The 25,260-nt window shown below is 40.1% G+C and overlaps 1 protein-coding gene across 1 annotated transcript in view; it reads right to left on the reverse strand.

Annotated features, from left to right (window-relative positions):
* Positions 1 to 4,943: 4,943 nt before the first annotated feature.
* The window catches only part of FAM83F (family with sequence similarity 83 member F), a 31,699-nt gene continuing 11,382 nt past the window's right edge, over positions 4,944 to 25,260 (reverse strand). The window contains exons 2-5 of the mRNA XM_072127737.1: positions 10,778 to 10,945; positions 8,869 to 8,990; positions 7,851 to 8,461; positions 4,944 to 7,598 (exon numbers count right to left, since the gene is read on the reverse strand). Coding sequence (XP_071983838.1) covers positions 7,534 to 7,598; positions 7,851 to 8,461; positions 8,869 to 8,990; positions 10,778 to 10,945 — 966 coding nt within the window. The 3' untranslated portion in view covers positions 4,944 to 7,533. The remainder of the gene's footprint in view (positions 7,599 to 7,850; positions 8,462 to 8,868; positions 8,991 to 10,777; positions 10,946 to 25,260) is intronic.

Raw genomic sequence — 25,260 nt, forward strand, 5'->3', positions numbered from 1 at the left:
TGGTGTGGTGTAACTTTTACATCTTAGTCAGGTTAAATACTAATTCTATGAGGTCCCTAATGAAAATCAATATTTAATTACAAGGGATAAATGGTCTGAAAGTAGAGGATCTAACAGCATTTAATTTTCTCACTGTAATCAGCTGTCAGATGTTTCTCCTTTAACCCCTTTAAATGTAGGTATAATAGACCTAAAAGAGAACCTTTTTAAAAAAAATCGTAGACATTTTTTTAATAAATACTTAATATGTCATTAATTAAAAATAATTTACCATGCACCAGCCTTCATTAATCTGGGGCACTGCACATTAGTCAGGCAAATTGCACGTGATGCAATTTGCCTCACTAATAGTAAATCTGGGCCACTGTGTCACCAAACCAGTTTGGATCCATGCTAATCCTATGGGTTTTCTTCTGTAATACCCTGGTATTCACCCTTCCACCTCCATTGTGATATATAGACTATCACAGGGAATAACCCTGTAACTAGTGGGAATGCGATAAATAGCACCAGAGCATGGCACTAAGGTCAAGACAGTAATTTGGTGAAGTAGTAATGCAGGATAGGCAGAGAAAAACTACCCGTAAGATTAACAACAAACTAAACATACTCACCTATGCTCCTCTTTGTCCCAATCCTGGCTGTGTTCTTCTTTTATCTTGGCACACTGTGATAGCCTGGGAAAAAGAGTTATAATTTGCAGGCAGGAGCTCTCTCCCTCTCCTAGCTCTCTCTCCCAGCATGAGAGAGGGAGGTGCCATCATGCAGGAGGAGTGAATAATTAGAAGGCCGGAGTGACGAATATCTCATCCCCGCGCTAAGGGCTGTTTAGTTTCTTTTTTGTTAACCTTACTGGTAGTTTTATGTTGCTGTGTCTTACAGTGCCAGGTCATCTCACCTGCTATCCTAGCTAATAACAAAGTCCAGGGGTTATTGACTATGGCTACCTTTAGGTGAGAGTAGCAGGTGTCACTCCCTGCCTCTGCCTTTTTGATGTGGTTAGATCCCTCTTCCTTAGTTCCTAATAGTCAAGAGGTGGCTATTACAATACTGCACACAGAATCACACCCAACATAGAAAATAAAATGTTACCATACTTTGGCTGGCATAAGATTTGAATTTTAATATACATTTTTGGGAACTATAACTTTTGAAGGGATTGTGTATCCTGAAAAAAACTAAATTGATCATAGGCACAACATTGAGCATTTAGTGGTTCTTTTTGTGCATTGTTTATTGATAAACCCCCCAAACTATTAACCTCTTCCCGCTCAGCGTCCGATATATCGGACGCTGAGCTCAGTGACTTAGCGCTCAGCGTCCGATATATCGGACGCTGAGCTGATGCCGGTTTGGCTCAAGATCTGAGCCGAACCGGCATCGGGAAAGACGGGGTGCCGGCTGTGACTGATAGCCGGCACCCCAGTGTAACACCCGCGATCGGAGTTGTCTCCGATCGCGGGTGCTTAACCCGTTAGATGCCGCGGTCAGCGCGACCACGGCATCTAACATGTATCTGGGGGGTCTTTCCCCCACGATCGGCCCCCCCGAACCGTTTTCGGGGTGCGCCGATCGTTGCTATAGTAACTCTGGGGTCCGATCTGGACCCCAGAGTTACCTGCAAGAATTGCCAGTAAGATGGCGTCTGTGACGTCATCTTACTGGCACAGTGCCAGCCTATGCAAGTGCATAGGCTGACACTGATAATACTCTGCAATACATGAGTATTGCAGAATATTATCATGAACAAGCAATCAGAGGATTTCTTGTTCATGTACCATGGTATAAAAGTGAAAAAGTAAAAAAAAAAATGTTATTCAATAAAAAAATAAAGTAATAAATCACTAAAAATGCCCAAAACCCCCAAAACATATAAAGAGACATATAACTAAAAAAAAAGTCTAAATCATAACACAAACCCCACATATATAGTATCACCGCGTCCGTAACAACCCGTAGAATAAAAAAAACTGCTATAAACCTTCCAAAAATTATGATTTTTAGCTATTCAATCCCACAAAAAATGCTATAAAATGCGATCAAAAAACCATGTGTACTCTGACATGATACTGGTGCAAAGTACAACATGTCCCGCAAAAAACAAGCCATCAACCAGCTCCGTAGCCAAAAAAGTAACAATGTTATGCCACTTGGAAGACGGCAATACATAAATGATAGATTTTTCCCCACATTAGGGTTTTGTTTGACAAATTTAGTAAAACGTAAGAAAATATATTCAAGTCTGGTATCCCCGTAATCGTATCAACCCATAGAATAAAGATAACATGATTATTAGTCTATACGGTGAACACCAAAAAAAAAAGAGTAAAAAATCCAGTACAGAATTGATGCTTTTCTACTCCTGCCCTCAAAAAAAGTTCCTAAATTTTCAACAATAGGTGATACCAACCCCAAAATGGTAACAATGGGAAAAGCATCTCATCGCGCAAAAAAAATGGCATCACATGGCCCCAATAACGCAAAAGCGAAAATTTTATAGCCTTCAAAAGGGGCCAATGAGGAAACTAAAATCCTGGCAGCTGCAGGGCGCTCCTTCCCTTCTGCGTCTCGCTGTGCGCCCATAAAACAAGTAACGGCCACATGTGGGGGGTCTTTGTACTCAGGAGAAATTGCAGAACAAATTGTATGGTGGGTTTTCTCTTTTTATATTTTGGAAATGTGTAAATTTTAGTGCTAAATGAACGTATAAGGGAACAATTTGACCATTCTAAATTTCACCTCCATTTTGATTCAATTACTATGAAGATCTCAAGGGGTTAACAATCTTCGTAAAAGCTGTTTCTGGTAGCTTGAGGGGTGCAGATTTGAAAATGGGTTGGTTATATACGGGGGTTTGGATGCTAAATATGTAAAATTTCATTCCAAACTGTATTTATCCCCAAAATAGTCAATTCTGAAAATCCGGAAAAGCGATATTCTTTTTGTAAGCCGTGTGACATCAAAATAAATTATCCAGACATATCAAAAATTATGAAAATGTAAAGTAGACAAATGGGAAATGTTATTCAGCAACTTATTTAGGTGGTAAATCTATCTGCCTGGAAACGCAATGATTTTGAATTTCGAAAATGGCAAATTTTTCAAAAAATTTATCATATTTTCTTTTTTTTTGTAAATAAACGCAAAACTTATCAGCCAAAATTTACCACTAAAATGAAGTACAACATGTGGGGAAAAAACAATCTCAGAATCGTTTTGATAAGTAACAGTGTTCAAAAGTTATAACCATATAAAGCGACGCAGGTCAGAATCCAAAAAATCGGGCTGAGCCTTAACCTGCAAAATGGCTGCGTCCTTAAGGGGTTAATATAAGGAAATTTGTGCAATAACGATGATTATGCAGAAGGGCTGTGAGCCTGCTCCGAGCCTGGTGCAGTTTGCACATAAATGATGTGTAATCTGCTTGTACATGAATTTATGTAGTGTTTGTGCAAATTTGTGTCATGACTGCCCGACATAACACAAAACTGTGCTCCTAAAATTTTTTGTTTGTGCTGCTATCATTGTTAAAGAGAACCCGTCATGCAAAATAACCCCCTAAACTAAATATATTTTCATAAACTGCCATTAGAGAGCATTGCCTTTATCCCTTCATTGTCCCTTTACATGCCTGTAAACCTAAGCAATGAGGTCCTAAAGCTGTATGCAAATGACCTGTGAAATGTCCAATGAAGCATTAGCATATTCAAGCTGTCCACTCTATTCATGAGTGGGAGGCACAGCCACACCCCTTAGTGCATGACTGACAGCCTGTATAATGATGTGAGGCTGTATAATGCTGTGCTTCCTGGTGCTGGTGGCCACACCCCCTGCAGCCTGTGTGTGCATGTGTGTGTGTTTAGGAGAGATACAGCAGCTCCAGGCAGCCATGTTACAGCAGAACATGTCAGATTCATGTGTAGCCGATGTCTGTGTCTCTCACCTGTATATTAGGAGGATGCAGCACACACACTAGCCATGCTTTACTATACATTACACACAGACATGAGCAGGGGGAGGAGAGGGGAGGGGGAACAGGGGTGACATCACTGCCTCTGACCATGTGACCAGCCTCATTTACATTATAAAGAAATGATGATTTTATAATGATTAATGTATGAAATAACTAGATAAATGCTGGGATGGGATCCTTGTGAGCTGCTCCAACAGTTAGAGGTGACAGGACTAGTGGCAGAGACCTGATGACAGGTGTCCTTTAAGGTATGTTCAGGTGTTTACATAGGTTAAGGTGTTTAGGATGAACTGGTAAAAAACAAACCTAGTGACATTTCCCTGGTTTGATCACCAGGGGGAGCTAGAAAACACATTGTACTTTGGAAGAAATTAACTCTGATGACCTCTGGAAAAAAAAGTATGAATATATTAAAAATGATAGCAGCACAAAACCAGCACAAATGTAGCACTAACATTTGACACCAGTTTTGTTTGATTTGGTTAATGTGGGGGGGGGGGGGGGCGTCTGGTTGAACTTTTGACCTTTAATTTTTTGTTTATATATTCAATACAAAAGCAGCGCAAACGTAGCAGAATTGTTCGGCACCAGTTTTGTTTGATTTGGGTAATGTGGGGAGGCTAGTTGACCTCTGATGACCTCTTGGAACCATTATTAATATCTTAAAAACTATAGCGGCACAAATGAAAATTTCTGCTGCACAGACCAGCACAAACGTTGACACCAATTTTGTTTGATTTGAACAAGGTGGGGGGGGGGCAACTTCCCTCAGGTTTAACAATCTAGAGCACTCTGCTCATTAGAGAGGAAAACTGTGCGTACTGGACATTCAGCGTGTCAGTATGCATGCCTCATTCACTATGAAGTCGCCCAGTTAACTCATTGTGCAATTTTTTAAAATTCAATTTAATTAATTTTGCCTAGCCGCATCATTTACTTATACACCTTATTATGGATGTGAGGAATAAAATTGAGGAGGCAATGCAAAAAACATTTATAAAAGAGAGTACAATGTTGAATCACACAATGCAAACATTTATGCAATGTTCCATATTAACATAAACTATGCATTGGAGCATCTATATAATACATTATTTCTGCATGACCTAAGAAGGAAAAACCAGATCTAAAAAAAATATACAGAACTTTTTTGTATGAACAAGCTCCTGTAGAATGTGACCACCCTACAGATTAGCAGAACATATAACAATTAAGTATGTTTTGTTATTCTACCAAGTATCTGCCTGCGGCCATGTAGGATTTTATTATTCAAGTCATTTAGTACATACATAATGTGCTCAGTCATCTACCGAGTCAATGACTACTGAAGCAGCAACTCTCTATTTTACATAAAACATGGCTGCCAATCCTTGACTTAGTTCAGGTATACGCCAAAATCGAATAGAGTTGCTTTTAATTTTACATATCTGTTTTTTCTCAAAGGAAGAAAAGGAAATTTATTGTAAGAATATTTATGATTGTACGATTTTGGCTAAGATTATAGTCTTCTCCATGGCTAGTGAACCTGAATGTAAAGGTTTATACACAAGGCCATAATATGAATCTATGCTGTATATATACTGTATTTGTCATACAGCACCCAATGAATACAATGGGCTAATGCTGTTCCTCCACGTCCCTCCAAATGTCCCCATGAATCTCTAATCAGCTAACTATTATTTTGTATTTCCAAAATAGTCTTTCCTAAGCAACATAATAAGAAGATGCTTGTCTTTCTGTCTGGAGAGCATTTACCTCTATCTCCATCCTCTTGAAGCAGATAGAGGTCAGTTGTCCTCTATAATATAGCCATCAGCTTCATGCACCACTACAGTAAGCAGGTAACACAGTGACATCATTACAGCATGGGGCACATTTACTTACCCGCTCCTGGCGCGATCCCCGCTGTGTGTTCCCCGACGAGGATGAAGCCCGGCGCGATTTCCTAAGATCGTGCATCCAATTTCCTGCATGTGTCGCTTCCCCGCTGAGGTCCGCCGGAGTTCACCATCTTCTTCCCGGTGTATGTAAGTGCATTGTCTTGCGCCATAATTTAAATGTTAAATCCCGCGGTTTGTCCGAATCAGATGGGTTGTCCGACGGACCATTAGTAAATGTGTCCCTATGTCTCCTGCTCCAAGCAGTTCAGTACAACTGCCGGGAGCAGGAGGCTCGGTATAATAGCATCACCTCACCCTGTCCCACAGGTGAGTAGTAATGTTATCTTATTGTTTAGTTAGAGGTGGAGGGTGGGATGTGGGCGCATAACTGTAGAGATACTATGGGGTATTGTAAAGTGTGGGCATTACTATGGAAGGTGGGCTGTAGGGGTATTACAATGGTGTGTGGCGGCACTAAAATGGTGTGTGAGGACATAACAATGATGTGTGGCGGCACTACAATGGTGTGTGAGGACATAACAATGGAGTGTGGCGGCACTACAATGGGGTGAGGGGGCATTACTTTATAGTGTGAGCGTAAGTATGTAGTACGGTGGCATTACTGGAGAATGTGGGCAATAATATGGAGTGTGTGGGAATTACATTATTAAGATATGTTCAGTAATAATTAATAAAAAGGGGGAAATTAAGTGTATGGGGAATTAAGGGGGTATTATGAAGTGTGTAAGTGACAGGGGAGGTATGTAATGTAGAGTAAGGGGGTCATATATTATATCTGTGTGTGTTTGTGTGAGGGGAAGTGGTAATTTGTGATTTCATTCTAAAATGTGGGGCCACAATGGGGACAATGTACTGTGTGTAAACCTTTATGTGTGGAGTATAATGCTACAAGGGGCCATAATGGGCCGGTGACCTGGATCTTTTACAGCCCTAGCAACACCCCTGACTAAAGACATGATTCCCTGTTAGTGTGAACACAAACTCTTCTTCTTTTAACCCCTTTAAAATGACGCTCGTAGCAAACTGATACTTGGTTGATTGTGACACATTAGGATTTTTTCAACATCATTTGTAATAAAATTTAATTATTGCACTTTTCAATAAAGACTTAATAAACAGAAAACATTTACCAGCAGGTCTATGGTTTGGTCTATACATTTGTTGGGAAAATTTACAAATGATCCTGTTGAATGTAAACACAAATAAAGTGATCTCGAAAATGTGTTACCTAAAAATATATACTTGTTTGGTAAGTAAAACCGAAAAATATCTGGAGGTCTGACCCGCAGGCTCCACTTCCTGACTTTTTCTTCATGTAAACAAATATAGGAACTTGGCAGGAGAACTTTTTAACTTATTTTATGTGTGCACATACATTGTTCTCTAGAGTATTTAGATGCTTTTCAGGTTCTTTGGAAATTCCTACCAAATTCCAAAAATAAAGTGTTCAGAAATTGAAGAAGTTCAAAACTATGTACAGGAGGCCGTGTCAGAATGGCATTATAAAACCTACAGGACACCGATCCACTAGTACACTTAGTTCACTGATCACGTTTGTCACCCTCCCTGAGATTGTACTTCCTATGGAAACTGCTCTTTAATGTTACTTCACATTTACAATAAATATCTATGTACAGTTATTTTGGATGTTTCCATTCTTCACGATACCAAGCATTTGTCTTGCTTTGGCTTTTCACTCTTGGTAGAGACAGGACTGATGTTACCTATTGGAAAGAAAGGAAAAAAATATCTATTAGTATATCCATATAATATACAACAAAATTACAATAATATATTCTAAAGTTGTAAAACAATGGGGCAGATTAATCAAGCTAAGAGTAAGAATGTACAATTATCAATATTTGTCTGTCATTAGGCTTCTTATAACACTTACAATTAGTTACAATTGCCAAATGTGCATTGGGGGCGGGGGGTAAATAATTGGAGGAAATAATGGCAAAGAACAGTTGTCTTACCTGAGGCCCTCAGATCTTGATGACTTTTGCTGTTGCTGTGACTTAGGTCAAGTTTTGGTTTATTTACTAATATAAAACCTTCATCAACTTCCTTTTCCTGATTGTTGGAGTGAGACCTTTTGAAAAGTCTAAAACTTTTTTTGGGGGATTTATTTGTCCGATTGTCCTCTAAAACTTTGCCAGTCTGTTTATTGGCTGGGACAGCCACCTTTGGAAGATTGTCTAGATTGACTTTTTCTGGAATCTCCTGCTCTATTGTTATAAGTTCTTCAAGGAATTTAGCCATCCTCTTATCTCCTTCACTTTCTTGGTTATCTTCAGATGATGGTGGATTTGGTGTGCCAAATCTTAGCATTTCACCTGGGGCTGGGCTTCTTCCCACTACTAACGAGTATTTAGGATTTATGAGCTTGCGAGCAACAGTGGAAGAACGTGGTCGTACTCCCAACATGGGACTAGGTCGAGTATCAGGGAGGCCCAGCTCTTTGTAAAGATTTACTTCCTCTGATATTGCGTACAATTCACGGAATTCAATGTCAAATGGTTCAGCATATTGTCCTGACAGTAGCGTCATAATGCTTCGATCCACTCTTAAAGACGACCAGGTCAACCTACAATGCAAAAAGAAAGTTTAAAACATAATAGGGCACATTTACTAAGGGCCATGCACCAGTTTTTTTTACTTTGCACGTTCTTTTCAGTGCAAACTGCTTTCACAGGTAGTTAAGTCGGAAGGAAGGAGCTGAGGACACTTGTGTCTTTATTAGTGGCCTCTAAATTTTATTCTATTGCTTTAGAATGCACAAATCCTGTACTTTCAATAGCAGCAGTCCTTTGCATTGCAGCTTTGTTTAATTCACTGAAATGGGATGGAAATTTATCTTTCTGTGAAACCATAATGCCATGGAATCCTTTTGACCTTATTTAGCAATGTTTCCACTAGCTACTTAGTTTAAATGAGGTAATTACCGAAAAAATGAATGTACAACATAATCAAATAAAGTTATAAAAGAATTACCTGAAGGAACCAAAGGCTACTTTATCGCCATCCACCATTATGTATTTATGTGAAATGGATCCTCTGATCTTCCCTGGGGTCAAGTAGAACCCTACCCCTGTAACATACCTGACGCGCACATTCTACAAAGTGAAGAAAAAGTATGATTATATATTGTTGTATACTGTATTATATTGCTATGAGTTTTCTGTAAGTCTCTTCCAGCTGTAGATAGTTCTGTTTCATGGTCATTGCTCCTTGTCAGTACAGTGTAAGTAACTAAGATGGATCAGGAAGAGGAATGTGTCTCCTTATTACTAACCTAGAATTCTCATGAGAGTATACATGGCCTTTAAGATTCTATAAACCTGCAAAAGCAGTCTCCTTAAGGGGCTACATTACCCTTCCAAACCCTAGTACTACTTAAAATGCATTGCATTGTTCTTGCCAATTTATGCTGACCATACAGGAATATGTGTTGATTTACCAGTTAATTCAAGTTTTTCCCATGTAGGGATTTCTTATTATTGTCCCCAGAGGTAATATAACAAATGTTATGACCTTTCCTTTTCCTGACCCGTTGATGTAGCCCTATGTAGTCAGGCATTCAGTCTCTGTTCTGGTGCTGTAGCCATTTGGAGGCTATATACAGACATATGTGCTATATCAGACTAGTAAAGACTATGGGGCAGATTTACTTTCCCAGTCCATTAGCGCTCCAGCAGCGCCTTCTCTGCGGTGGATTCGGGTCCGGCCAGGATTCACTAAGGCAGTTCGTCCGAAGTCCACCAGGTGTCGCTGCTGCGCTGAAGACCATCGGATTGCATCGGAGTTCACTGTCCTATCCTGGGTGAAGGTAAGCGCGTGTCGAGCGTCACTTTTTTTTTAAAAAATGCGCCGTTTTTTCCAAATCCGTCGGGTTTTTTTTTATGACCACGCCCCCCGATTTCCGTTGTGTGCATGCCGCATTCCGATCGCTTGCGCCAAAATCCAGGGGCAATTCAGGAAAACTCGGCACTAATCGGAAATATTTGGGTAACACGTCGGGAAAACGCGAATCAGGCCCTTAGTAAATGACCCGCTGTGTGTCACTGCTGAGGTTTAGCAACTGATTGGCTGTAGTTGTCACTTTGATGCAAACACAACAGAGACCAGCAGCCACAGAGACCAGCAGCCTTACCCAGGGAATAAGAGGGTTAAGATCTATTTCTAAGGTTCTTATATTGCATTTGAATTTTGCATAGGAAACCTCAGACAGCCCCTTTAATTCCAAAAAATCACTACATGAACACACTGGGCATTTATAATGGCTTGTGCAACAGTTCTATGGGATACAAGCCATAAAAAGTCACTAATCCTGGTGTCATTTACCTTTCCTCTTCAGTCCAGTACCAGATACAACACATTATATTAATTTCTTAAAAGGGGTTGGCCACTCTTTACATAAATTGCCCATGTGTCTTTACTGCCTTCATATTCATCAAGTGATTCAGCATTCTTGCTACTTACTTTAGTGCTGTCTGCAAACACTCTGATATTTGTTTACATGAACACTGATGAATAGGAGGAGCTGAAGTAGGTGAGTTATGACTTATCCTGTTCTCCCCTCTCCCTGTGTCTGTCAATGAGATGGACTGTGAGAGAAAGATGCACAGTGGGTGACCCCATTAGGACAAATGAAGGAGAAACAGGAAACTGTACATATGCTGAGGGCAGCATGGTGAGAACAGGAAAAGGTTGAAGCTCTCAGAGGCAAAGGTCCAGGTAAATATCCATGCAGAGACTTGTCTAATGGAACAGAATTATTGTAAAGTGGCCTACCCCTTTAAAGAAAATAAGATTAATCCAAAATTGGCATTGGAAAGACAGCATAAATATTGTTATAGAATTGCACTAAGCAGCCATTGCTTCTATTGCTTAGTAGTATTACCCGGAGCATAAATCCAGAAAGCTGCAGAAATTCACACATCTCCAGGAAGTGCTTGAATCCATTCTCTCCAAGAATCATGTAGACCGGGACTCTCCGTTTGTCTGCAGCGTCCAGCACATCTTTAAACACTTCTCTGTCTGTAAAATAGTCCATTACAATGGCAATTACCTGCGGCAGAGAGAACATACACATTGTCTGTGATCTGGTGATACGAACAAACTACTTCTCCATAAAGAGTCAATAAACCTGAATGTCCTATTATTATACACCATGCATTTAACAATGATCGATAAAGTATGTGATCTGAATGTTTATTGCAGGTCCCTATAAAAAGTTATTGTAAGGCAATTGTAGGGATTTTATGGCTGTGTAGAAAGAAATCATGGATTAAAACACATGGATACTTTCTTCTAGTGCCACACTGGCTCCTGGTTTCTTTCTGTTAATGCATCTCAACTTCTTTAAAGAGAATAGGGACTAGCTGGAAACATTTGACACATTTCATTTGGATATAATCAAACATGTTTTTCTAAGGCTGCATTCACACGACCGTATAAGGGACTGCTGGGCTCCTGGGCTTGGTACGTTGAGCACGACTGCTCACCGTACAGTCAGTGGTGGATTAAGTGTCCCCTGGGCCCCGGGCTGTTCACACTAGGGCTGTTCCTTAGGCCCCCCACCCAGCTTCCAAACCAACACTTGCCCGGATGTTAGGACTTAAGTACTACTCTATATCCTCTATATTCTTAATCTTATACTGTTCATAAAAGTAAGTTAATGGTAAACTTCTATCATGGTCTTATAACCCATCTTTTTAGGAAAGCTACTGTCCAGACCAGATCACCCAGACAGTGTAGGACAGTGGTGGCAAACCAGAGGCGGCATCGCCCAAACACACCAGACAAGACTCAAATAATCTTCTTGCAGTTCCAAGAAACTTAAAAGATGCTGCTTTCAGTCATATTTTGATGCTTACTTTGCTACTTGGGACTGTAGGAAGAGGGAGAATTTGACAGGGTCTAATTATTTTTGGAGGACCTCCTGCTGGCCCCATGATTCTCTGTGTACAGAGAGAAACTGGAAAGAACCTAAAATTATGAAAATTTTCGACTGTGTTGCTCTCCTCAGAAGGCCAATATGATTGAAAGTTGTTGAACAGGAAGCAACAAATTACTGCTTTAATTTTTGGTTGGCACCTCGCGATAAATAAGCAGGGTTTTGAGTTGCAGTTTGGGCACTCAGCCTCTAAAAGGTTCACCATCACTGGTGTAGGAGATGTGGATGCTGCCCCTGGCTGGCCCGGCCTCTGTGTGCTCTACAGCTGAAATCCCCCTCATACTGTAAATACTTCCGTATAAGATGAGGCTCCTAAATTTTATCACAAAAAAAAATGAAAAAGTTATTGACTTGAGTATAAGCCCTAATGCAGCCGCTACTGTTATAAAATGTCCAGCAGCAGCTGCGCCTCATTACTGAAAAGCACATACTTTAGTATAAACAGGTGACGTGTCTTTATTCACCCAAGCACAACATTTCAACTGCTGAGTCAGGCTTGACATAGACCGTTCAGTCTTTGACAACATACTGGTAGTGGTTTATTAGGTCAATTGCTGTAGACATGTTCCCTGTAAGGTAAATAATATTTTAATTGTCTTATCTACCCTGCTCATTTTCCGGTTAAGCGCGTCTGCATAGCTTGTGCTGAACAAGTTTCATACTATTTCATAAAGTTCATCATGAAAAGAATTTTTATCAGTGTGCGCACAGCAGTCACCAATCTTAGGTTTCTCATATAAGTTACTTACCAACAGTTTACACTTTAGCTCCATGAGAATGTTAATTTTGTCTATGCATTTTGTTATAAATGAATCTTGTTTTTAGCTATTAAGCACTTCCCTACTTGTGCTATTACTACACTGTTTTTGGAAGGGCGTATGGATAGGGCTCACAGGCTGAACCCCAAAGGGTGGCTTTTTACTTCATAATGCAGCAAACACACAGCTAAGACCCAAGATTGGTTCTGGCTTTGGTCCTGGGTGTCATCCATTTAAGTGCCACCGTCTGCATTTAATTGTTGCCGACATATGCACAATGCCATCGTGGGCTGGATTGATGCTCAATGTGAGGTCATCGCGGGCACCAATCCCTTGTCATGACAGCCAGGAGTCTCTGTTAAACTCACTGGCCTGTCTCTTAACATGATCTGTAATGCTCTTCAGGAGGCAGACCGATGCAGATCTGCAGTATATTCACTATATATTGCAATACACTAGATTCTGATGTATGGGCTGTTTCCCCAGTGATGTCACTGTCCTTGTATGGAAAGTGACATCACAGGGTCTACCCTCCGTCTGAGCGATGTATCCGCTCTGCGAGCCTGGAGGAGGGTTGCAATAAGTTGCATCCGCTCCCTATAGACTTCTATTGCCTTTGCATATATTGCCCAGCAGGAGGGAGCAGAATGGAAAGATCTAGCTTCCTTTTTCAACTGATGCGATGTATACAGGTCAGACAGAGGCAACAACTATGCCTCTATCTGCCAGTATATGTCAATTGGAATGCTCACCGTATATCTGACGCTTCCCTGACGTATACACTGAGCGTATACAGAAAAAGTCATGTGAATGCCGCCTAATGTACAGCTGATGCTTGATATCTCTGATTAGGGCAAGTTTCTATATCATAATATATATTTTTTTCCTTTTTAACTTTGTTGTGGCCATAACATATAACCTAACCTTTAATAATGTACAATTGTCATATGGGAAACTTTCATCTAGAATTTCTGGTTCTTTGTAAAATAAATAACAGGCTTATGTTGTAGATTTTAATGGGGATACATGAAGGTAAATTGCTACCAATAGTTCAACATTGCTTTTACCATTTCAAAGGACATCTTCCATCAGATTAACTGATGATGTCCAGAACACAATGCTTGTTACCTTGACATGGGTATGATCTTATTTTTATTTATTTCTGGGACATCTTTATTCAGCTAAAATACAACTGTATAAAATATGTAAATGACTGCCAATGTCACTAGAGCGCCTCTTTGCTCCACCGGGTTATAATATATGCATGTCTGCCTCTCACTGTTCTTCCTAGTCCAATGATCCAGAAGAAGAAGGCATGAAGCGGCACTCACTAACATGTTTTCTTTATTGTAAGATGCAGCACATTGTGAGATACAGAGCAGGGTGAGGGGCTGTTTTGCACCCTCGGGTGCTTTCTCAAACCACTGACGTCACACTGCCGGACGGGCCCTATAAGCAGCGTCAGCGGCAGGTGTCAGACACACAGACACACAACATGTGAAATGTGAAACTACATACCTGAATACAAAAAATAATTGCTAAAAAACAACATTGGGTACATACAGAATATAAACAAATACAAAAGAAAGCAATGGTAAAGTATTATTAGATTCAGGACAAATGTTAATGCATAGTTATAGGACTACAAGAGGAAAATGATCACTAGTTATAAGGTAACAAGGGGGAAATATGTATAAGATGTATATAAAAACATTAATCTCATACGTCATTTAAACCCGCTTCTACCGTAGCATAAAATTTCACAATATATTGACTTTCTCGCCGCAACAAGCTTTTTGAACGATCTCCACCTAAAGGGTTAACCTCAAATTTTTCGATACCCAAAAATTACAGTACCTCTGAATTTCCTCGGTGTACATTACAGACATGCTCAATAAGTCTTGGACAGCCAATGCCCGTAGTGATTGATTTTTGATGCTTTCGAAAACATACTGCAAATAATTTTTCCAATATAAAATCTATTACAGGGCAATAGATGATGTAAACCACAAATGTTTTTTGGGTTTCTTGTTGTGTCAAGAAATAGAAGAAGTAACTTGCAACGAAAAACCTCCAAAATTGATTGATTTTAATTGCCCATTGTACATGCACTGAATACAGAAACCACATTTAAAATTTAAGAAAATTTGCTCCTCACCAGAGCATTCTTAATTGTGGGACTGCGTCCAAAGGCTATGAGGGGCTGTGTACTAATTGTACTAATTTTACTCAATTGTGCATCATGTTTAAGAATGTGCCAATTGTCCTGTATAGCTGAGCATATAATTCTTTCACATGGGCTAATATCCAAAGAAAAGGCAAATCTGGAATTATTCCTACTTTTAGTGTCATCTACCCTTTTACGTTGCAACAACTTTTCTTGTGGAAGCTTTTTGAAATCCATCTAACAAGTTTTTAGGATACCCCCTAGCTTCAAGTCTATCTGTTAGTTCCCTAGATTGCAATGTGAAATTGTTGTCATCATTATTTATTCTTCTAAGGCGAAGGTATTGACTGTAAGGTAGACTACTCTTGGTGTGTTTAGGATAAAAGCTGTTAAAATGGAGAATAGAATTGGCGGCAGTAGGTTTTCTAAAGGCAGAAGTGACCAATCTCCCTCACTCCCCTCCTCTTATTTTGACATCTAAAAAGTTAAGTTCCATGTCCCCAAACACAGCGGTAAAATGCATATTCATTTGGTTAACGTCATTGAGGTAAGTAACAATTTTAAAAAATAAAGATTCCCTCAAGTCGAGACAAAGGGGTTGTCCAGCAAAAAGATTTGACAACCTTTAAAATAGACTAAAAATTAATTGGCCAGGGTACAAGATACAGGAGTACCCATAGCCGCACTAGTTCGCTATACAAACCATCTGTCATCGAACATGAAGGCATTATGTGCCAAAATAAAATCAAGACCTTCACAAACAAAGTCAATGAGGGGAGTTTCCTTATTAGCATTGACGATGATGTCCCTAACACAGGCAACTGCTAAATCCTGCGGAATGTGTGTGTAGAGACTCTCCACGTCAATAGATGCAAGGAATCAATCCACTCTATTTCTTTAACAACCTGTAAAAAGGCATTAGTGTCTTTGAGATAGGAGGGTACAGTTAAGAGGAATTTTTTTCTTATCCTCAACCTGCCGTGTAGCTTCAGAGACATGGTATTCACGAGTCATCAACACAATATTCCCACCCTTGTCGGTTGGCTTAACAATGATACCCTCTTGTTTCTTAAGCCAGTTAATAGCTCGAAATTTGCCCCCAGAGAGATTTCGAGGGGCGGTAGGGTAAATCAGAGCCTTAACATCTTTTATAACACACGGAAAAAATGAATCAATAGAGGATCCCGCTGACAAGGGGGGACAGAATGTGGATTTCACACCACCTCCAAAAGGCTCAGCTTCTAGTTTGGTGCGATCATTATCACGTAGAGGAACAGGTCCTCATCCAATTTAAGGAGGAGATTGATATGTGAAAGATCAACAAGTAGGGGAGAATGCCTCAGACAGTCATTAATGTCACCGGCTGTCTGCAAGTCTCACAATCCAGCACAGTTGGCTAGATAGTATGATCCCAAGACAGCTCTGCGGGTGGGACTAGGAAGAACAGTGGCAGAGGGGACATGCATATATTATAACTTGGTTGAGCCAACAGGCACTCCGGTGATGTCGGTTAGAGTGCCACTGGCTCATTTACATATTTTATCAAGTGGTTTTTTATCTGAATAAAGATGTCCCAGGATTAAAGAAAAACAAGATCATCCGCTAGACAAAGTAAAGAGTATTTAGTTGAGGACATCTACCATCAGAAAATCTTGTAATAGATGTCATATAGATTATGATTATAATAGCTTACATAAAAATATATTTCAATTCTGGAAAAGACCTACTGTTGCCATGTAAGGCAATCAGAACTCACTGTGGTGCGTATGGATGACAGAGATAACCCCTTCCTCTGAAACTTCTTGACAATAGATAACTATGACATAATAGGCGTTAAACATACAAAACAATCTTATAGTACCATCAGCAGTCAGCGTACATGTCTGTTCCTCTCAGCGCAACGTGTACAAATTATTACCTAACATTTTTATTTGTTAACCTGGTAACCTAATTTATGGCTTTTATGGCAGGTGTACATGTGGCAAATATACACCTCATTCACATATCAGATTGTTGCTCCAGATCTCATGATTATACATTCCGGGAAATTTGACACATGTAATGAATTACCAGTATGACTAACTGTCGTTGGCAGTTGATTAGGCATGGTTATAATAATCATTATGTTTAAATATGATTCTGATAATGATTCAATTAAATATATTATGTTGCTCAGGTGTGACTACTATAGAAGAGTAACTAAACCTGTTGACTCCACTGTGTTGCCATTTCACATCCTAATTAGCCAGTGGCAGCGTAATGACAGAAAAATAACAGTAGTGACAAAAATAAAAGATAAAAAACTATAATAATAGACCAAAAAAATAAAACAATACCATTAATTAAAACCTGTGCCTTGTGATCTGATTTTAAAAATAAGTTGTGCTGCCCACAGCCCTTAATAGTAAAGGTCCAATGCTCTCAATAATAAAGGTCCAAAGCTCTTAAAGGACACCTGTCATCAGGTCTGTGTCACTATTTCTGTCACCTCTACCTGTTGGAGCAGCTCACAAGGATCCCATCCCAGCCTTTATCTAGTTATTTCATACATTATTCATTATAAAATCATTGTTTCTTTATTATGTAAATGAGACTGGTCACATGGTCAGAGGCAGTGATGTCACCCCTGTCCCCCCTCCCTTCTCCTCCCCCTGCTCATGTCTGTATGTAATGTATAGTAAAGCATTGCTAGTGTGTGTGTTGCATCTGCTGACATGCTGCATCCTCCTGATACACAGAGACACAGACATCAGCTACACATGTACCTGACATGTTCTGCTATAACATGGCTGCCTGGAGCTATTGTATCTCTCCTATACACACACACATACACACACACAGGCTGCAGGGGGTGTGGCCACCAGCACTAGATAGCACATGGAGCAGCCTTTACAGCATTATACAGGCTGTCAGTCAAGCACTGGGGGTGTGGCTGTGCCTCCCACTCATGAATAAGCTGGACAGCATGAATATGCTAATGACTCATTGGACATTTCACAGGTCATTTGCATACAGCTTTAGGACCTCATTGCTTAGGTTTACAGGCATGTAGAGGGACAATGAAGGGTTAGAGGCAACGCTCTCTTATGGCAGTTTATGAAAATATATTTAGATTAGGAGGGTTATTTTGCATGACGGGTTCTCTTTAACTTCTATAATGTTTGGGGTTTCTATAGATTTCCATTTCCTGGCTATTCACAGTCTCGCTGCTATTAGTATATGTGTTATTACTCCTCTGTATTGCGAGGGATATTTATTAACCCCTATATGTAAAACTGCTTGTAAGGGGGGGATAGCTCAGCAGCTTCACCTGTTATGGTGGAGATTAGTCCGAAGACCTCTGACCAAAACACCTGAAGCTTCGGGCACCCCCACCATGCATGGATCGCTGTACCCTTTTCCTGACAACCTTTCCAGCACAAGTGAGAGAGTCCCGCTTCATTGTGTGCTAGTCTGTCTGGGCATAAGTACCATCTTGTCTGAACTTTTTTCAGTTGTTCTAGGTGGTTAATGCAAGCTGAGGCTCTTACCACCTCCATACTTGATTGATACCATTGTGCTAGAGTTATTTCTGTCCTTAGTTCTTGCTCCCATTTTTTCATGTATCCCAGTTTTCCTCCATTTGTCTCCCCCTGTAGAAAATTGTACGAAAATAACAGATTTTTTCCCCTTCCCGTTTGGGTGTTAAATATATCTAATTCACTCTGTCCCCTCCTTCTATGTGTCTCTATCATGCCCCTTAACGCGTTCTTTATCTGTAAATATTGAAGAAAGGTCTCGTTTCAATATGCAGCCTCTCAAATGGTTTCATATTTCCACCTATCATTATGGAGTCTTTGTTACTATATCCTTTCTTTACCCACTTATCTAAGTTCAAATTTGGTATAATTGTTTCCACACTTTTTAATGATATTAATTTGAGAGATATTCCACCTTTCATCTTTGTTACTTTTTCCCAGATTTCCATAGCGTACCCCAGAGAATCTAGGGTGTATTGTTTTCTAAACGGGTTAATATGTATACTTTCCATGAGGACTTTCAATCTGGACCCATTTGTGAGCTATGGAAGATGCCCAGCATTCACTTAGCATATCTAAAATAGCGGCCTTGCGGTATAACTTCAGGTTTGGCATTCCAAGCCCGCCTCCTCCTTTATTATGGGAGCAAGTAATACTTTTTTATTGACCCTAGTTTTTTTCCCCGCCCATATAAAATTGAAGAGTAAATTTTGTACTTTGTCTAATATTGATCTGGGAAATCTTAGTGGAATGCATCGGAAAAGGTATAATATCTTGGGTAAAAAAAGATTGATTTACACACTTGGATTTTTGCTATCCATGAATATTCAACCTTTTTTATTCTTTCTATTTCTTCTTTTCCTCAATGGTAGATACATTTGTACCCCCAGGTATGTAAATCCTTCCTCTCCTCCCTAAAACCCATATGTGTCCGTCAGCTGCTTTTTTGATTCTGATGACATATTTATTGAGAAGATGATCAATTTTGCCACATTCAATTTATAAAAGGAGATACTGGCGAAATGCCGCAGTATTTCCATTAGGGATATAATAGATTTCTCTGGGTCCGTACACATGAAGATTATGTGATCCGCGCACAAGCCTATAGTGTGTATTTCTGGCCCTATTTGAATCCCTTTAATTTGTGAATGTAGCCTTATTGCCTGGGCCAGTGGCTCCATTACCATAGTGAATATTACTGGCGATAGGGGGCAACCCTGTCTGGTACCATTAGATATTTTAAACCCAGTTGACACAAAACCTGACAGGGAGACCCTCCCATTTGGATTTGAGTACAGGGCCATTATTGCGCTTAAGATTGCTCCCCTCAGACCAAATTTCTGTAAGGTGGCCTCCATGTACCCCCAGTGTATTCTATCAAATACTTTTTCAGCATCTAAGGATAAGAACACACTGGGGGTCAAGGACGTCTGAGCTACCTGCAGTATATCTATTACTCTTTTTGTGCCATCTGTGGCTTGTCTTCCAGACACAAATCCAACCTGATCTGTTGATATAACTGTTGGTAGTACCTTATTTAATCTAATGGCCAAGATTTTGGAATATATTTTTATGTCGCTGTTCAATAATGATATTGGTCGAAAATTCTCTGGTTTATTAGCCGGATTACCTGGTTTTGGTAGTGTGATCATTGTTGCTGTTAAGTTTTCAGTTGAAATTTTGCCCTTTTTTTGCCAAAACTTATATAATCTTTTTTAAGCATGGCAGAAGCTGAGTCGCAAATTGCTTATAGTGTTCATTCGGTAACCCATCTGGACCTGGGGACTTATTTTGTTTAATTAATTGTCTTAACTACTCCCTCTATTTCTTCTATTGTAAGTGGGCTGTTTAAATTCTCTATTTGTTCTTCTGAGAAACTTGGTAGGTTAATGGTTTTTAAGACATTTTGTACCATTGTTGCCGTAGGTTGGGTCTCTGCCTTTTCATCTTTTAAGTTGTATAATTTGGCACAGTATGTTTGAAAAGCTTCCACCATCTCAATTGGATTTTTAGTAAATTTATTCACAGGGCATTGCAGAGTTTCTATTTTATTCTTGGCATGGTTTATTTTAACTCTCTTGGCCAATAGTTTACTTGCTTTATCCGCCATTGAGTAAAACTTTATTTTACACCTCCTCACAAGAGCACACAAGAGCTTAGAGTCTACGAGCATGCGGGGGGCGACACAAGAGCTTACAGTCTATGAGCATGCGGGGGCGACACAAGAGCTTACAGTCTATGAGGATGAGGGGCTGACACAAGCGCTTACAGTCTATGAGGATGAGGGGCTGACACAAGAGCTCACAGTCTATAAGGATGAGGAGGTGACACAAGAGCTTACAGTCTATGGGGATGAGGGGGAAACACAAGAGCTTACAGTATATGGGGATGAGGGAGTGACACAAGAGCTTACAGTCTTTGAGGATGAGGGGGGTGACACAAGAGCTTACAGTCTATGAGGATGAGGGGGTGACACAAGAGCTTACAGTCTATGAGGAAGAGGCGGTGACACAAGAGCTTACAGTCTATGAGGATAAGGGGGTGACAAGAGCTTACAGTCTATGAGGATGCGGGGGCGACACAAGAGCTTACAGTATATGAGGATGAGGGGGTGACACAAGAGCTTACAGTCTATGCGGATGAGGGGGTGACACAAGAGCTTACAGTCTATGAGGATGAGGGGGGGGGGTGACACAAGAGCTTACAGTCTATGAACAAGAGCTTACAGTCTGTGAGGATGAGGGGGTGACACAAGAGCTTACAGTCTATGAGGATGAGGTTGTGACACAAGAGCTTACAGTCTATGAGGATGAGGGGATGACACAAGAGCTTACAGTCTATAAGGATGAGGAGGTGACACAAGAGCGTACAGTCTATGAAGATAAGGGAGTGGCACAAGAGCTTACAGTCTATGGGGATGAGGGAGTGACACAAGAGCTTACAGTCTATGAGGATGAGGGGTGACACAAGAGCTTACAGTCTATGAGGATGAGGGGTTGACACAAGAGCTTACAGTCTATGAGGATGAGGGGTTGACACAAGAGCTTACAGTCTATGAGGATGAGGGGGTGACACAAGAGGTTACAGTCTATGAGGATGAGGGGTGACACAAGAGCTTACAGTCTATGAGGATGAGGGGATGACATAAGAGCTTACAGTCTATGAGGATGAGGGGTGACACAAGAGCTTACAGTCTATGAGGATGAGGGGTGACACAAGGGGTATAAGAACTTGTATAATGGTCCAGCCGTTCTTAAAAAGGGAATGGAATAAAAATAATTTAATAAATAAAAATGATGCTGCTTAAATCAATCAGCAGCCGCCATCTTACATACGAAGTCTACTAAGAGAGTAATGTATCTCATATATAAAAGGTACATGTTCCTACACAGGAGCAGCACCGTGATAAGAATACCTTTAATATACTGATCTTTTATTCTTCATAAATAGGGTGCAATAGTCTTTCACACATGGATGCGGGGGCGACACAAGAGCTTACAGTCTATGCCAGTGGTGGCGAACCTATGGCACTGGTGCCAGAGGCGGCACTCGGAGCCCTCTCTGTGGGCACCCAGGCCATCACCCCAGCATGAAGTTCACCAGACAGGACTCAAAGAATCTTCCTACAGAACCTTCCTACAATGATAGGGGAATTTGTCCTCCTTTCAACTGCATTGGTGTCTTTAGGAGGCTGAAGGATTGAATGTTGTCAAAGAACAAGGAGAAATACATTACTGCTTATATTGCTGTGGTGGCACTTTGCAATAAATAAGTGGCTTTTGGTTGAAGTTTGGGCACTCAGGCTCTAAAAGGTTCGCCATCACTGGTCTATGCAGATGAGGGGGTGACACAAGAGCTTAAAGTCTATGAGGATGAGGGGGGGGGGGGTGACACAAGAGCTTACAGTCTATGAACAAGAGCTTACAGTCTGTGAGGATGAGGAGGTGACACAAGAGCTTACAGTCTATGAGGACGAGGTTGTGACACAAGAGCTTACAGTCTATGAGGATGAGGGTGTGACACAAGAGCTTACAGTCTATGAGGATGAGGGGGTGACACAAGAGCTTACAGTCTATGAGGATGAGGTGGTGACACAAGCGCTTACAGTCTATGAGGATGAGGGGGTGACACAAGAGCTTACAGTCTATGAGGACGAGGTTGTGACACAAGAGCTTACAGTCTATGAGGATGAGGGGATGACACAAGAGCTTACAGTCTATAAGGATGAGGAGGTGACACAAGAGCGTACAGTCTATGAAGATAAGGGAGTGGCACAAGAGCTTACAGTCTATGGGGATGAGGGGTTGACACAAGAGCTTACAGTCTATGAGGATGAGGGGTTGACACAAGAGCTTACAGTCTATGAGGATGAGGGGGTGACACAAGAGGTTACAGTCTCTGAGGATGAGGGGTGACACAAGAGCTTACAGTCTATGAGGATGAGGGGATGACATAAGAGCTTACAGTCTATTAGGATGAGGGGTGATACAAGAGCTTACAGTCTATGAGGATGAGGGGTGACACAAGGGGTATAAGAACTTGTATAATGGTCCAGCCGTTCTTAAAAAGGGAATGGAATAAAAATAATTTAATAAATAAAAATTATGCTGCTTAAATCAATCAGCAGCCGCCATCTTACATACGAAGTCTACTAAGAGAGTAATGTATCTCATATATAAAAGGTACATGTTCCTACACAGGAGCAGCACCGTGATAAGAATACCTTTAATATACTGATCTTTTATTCTTCATAAATAGGGTGTAATAGTCTTTCATACATGTGCTATGGCTCCTGTCTTGGGCATAGATACAGCGTGTGTTATGTTGATAACATGTGAATTATTACTTCTTTCATATGAAAACGTTATGAATGAATGAATAAATGCTCAGTGCTCCTGGTATAATGTCCACCCACTGTTTTGTTCTTGGAAAACCTGCAGCAGTCATGTCAAACTGGTTTTTCAGATGGTATTTACATATGTCAGGCCGAGCCTAAGCTTCCACTTTCCTTTTTTTCCGCTCAAGCTTGTGGATTCCAAGGAGATTTCTGATCTCAGTTCAACCTCTAAGGTAAATGACTTCATTAATCATCTCTTGTATGTGATATAAGGCATCGGGTGAGGGAGATCAACACCTTCTATCTACATTAGTTTCTGGATTAAGAGTTTAAAGTTGTGGTAGAAAATGTGTATAAATGACCCTATACTATATACAGTACAGATTGTTAGGGTCAATAGAATTGGGCGGAGCCAGCAAATTATAAGCTGGTGGAGGTGAACCGGTTCATTATTTTAGTCATTAGTTATTGTAAGGTATTTAGTGGCGATTAACATTGCTGGTGATTAATATTGGTGGAGTAACAGCAGAGAGACTGGAAATAAATTCTTTAAAAGAAGAGGGTCTCATACCCAAGAAATCGCATATATTAACTCCTGCAGAGAGCCAAAGTGAAGAGTGGTTCTAGCTCTAATAGACTTATGAATTAACCGTTACATAGTTTAAGATATGTATGGAGAGGTTTTGAGATAGTTTTGCTGGAGCCAGGCGCCAAAGGTTGTGCACATGTGTTGGACATATGAAAAAAAGGGGGGAGGGTTGGAAAAGTCCAGGGGGGGGAGGTTGTTGCAGCATTGGACCTTGGTCTGGAAAAAATCCAGTCAAGCTATATGTAAAGGAAAAAAAAGAAAAAACTGGGTTGTTGTGTGACGCGTTACAAGCAAGACTTGGCGTAAATAAAATATTTTTTATTAATTTTGTAGGACAACGCATTTCAACAACTGTAACAGGGAAAAGACAGCAAGTTAGTAATAAATTGGTAATAAATTAGTAGTAAAGTTTAGTAGATAAATAGTATATAAAAGTGATCATGATGATAGATGATGAATAACTATAAATACTGACTGCAATGAATAAAGATAGGTATAAATATAAATAAGTTCATTGTCTTAACTTATAGACATAAATTAGGTATAAATAAAAACTGGTTGTCATATTTCAGAGATAATCATTATAAACAATTATTATAATAGTTACTAATTACAATTTATATTTCATATACAGGCAGTCCCCTACTTACGAACACTCAACTTACAGATGACCCCTAGTTACAAACGGACCTCTGGATGTTGGTAACTTACTGTACTTTAGCTCCAGGCTACAATGAACAGCTTTAACACTTATCACAGGTGTCTGTAATTAAGCTTTATTGTTAATCCTGGTTCTTATGACAACCCAACATTTTTAAAATCCAATTGTAACAGAGACCAAAAAAATTCTGGCTGGGGCTATACTTATAAAATATACAGTTCCAACTTACATACAAATTCAACTTAAGAACAAACCTATCTTGTACGTAACCCGGGGACTGCCTGTATACAGGCGGTCCCCTACTTAAGAACATTTGACTTACATCCGACCCCTAGTTACAAACGGACCTCTGGATGTTGGTAATTTATTGTCCTTTAGCCCTAGGCTACAATAAACAGCTATAACAGTTATCACAGGTGTCTGTAATGAAGCTTTAGTGTTAATATTGATTCTTATGACAACCCAACATTTTTAAAATCCAATTGTCACAGAGACCAAAAAAGTTCTGTCTGGGATTACAATGATAAAATATACAGTTGCGACTTACATACAAATTCAACTAAAGAACAAACCTACAGACCCTATCTTGTATGTAACCCGGGGACTGTCTGTAATTCATTAGGTGTATCAATGAATATATTTCTCAATGGATGATAATACAGTGATGCTGCTGTAGCTCAAAAAAGATGTTGGTTTGAATATGAAAGAAGTGAACGTACCACTTCTTTCACATTCATATTCAGCCTGTATTGTGTTTTCCATGTATATATTCACCAGCAAAATGCAATGCTTGGAGTTGTTCACTGTGGATATTTCTGAAATAAGCTCCCCTTAAATGTAAGCTCCTAGTTTACGACTCCCCAAAACTCTAGCAATTATTTGTGATGTGCCAGAGAC

The sequence above is a fragment of the Engystomops pustulosus genome, chromosome 10 (genome assembly GCF_040894005.1).
Source record: "Engystomops pustulosus chromosome 10, aEngPut4.maternal, whole genome shotgun sequence".
Taxonomy (NCBI): domain Eukaryota; kingdom Metazoa; phylum Chordata; class Amphibia; order Anura; family Leptodactylidae; genus Engystomops; species Engystomops pustulosus.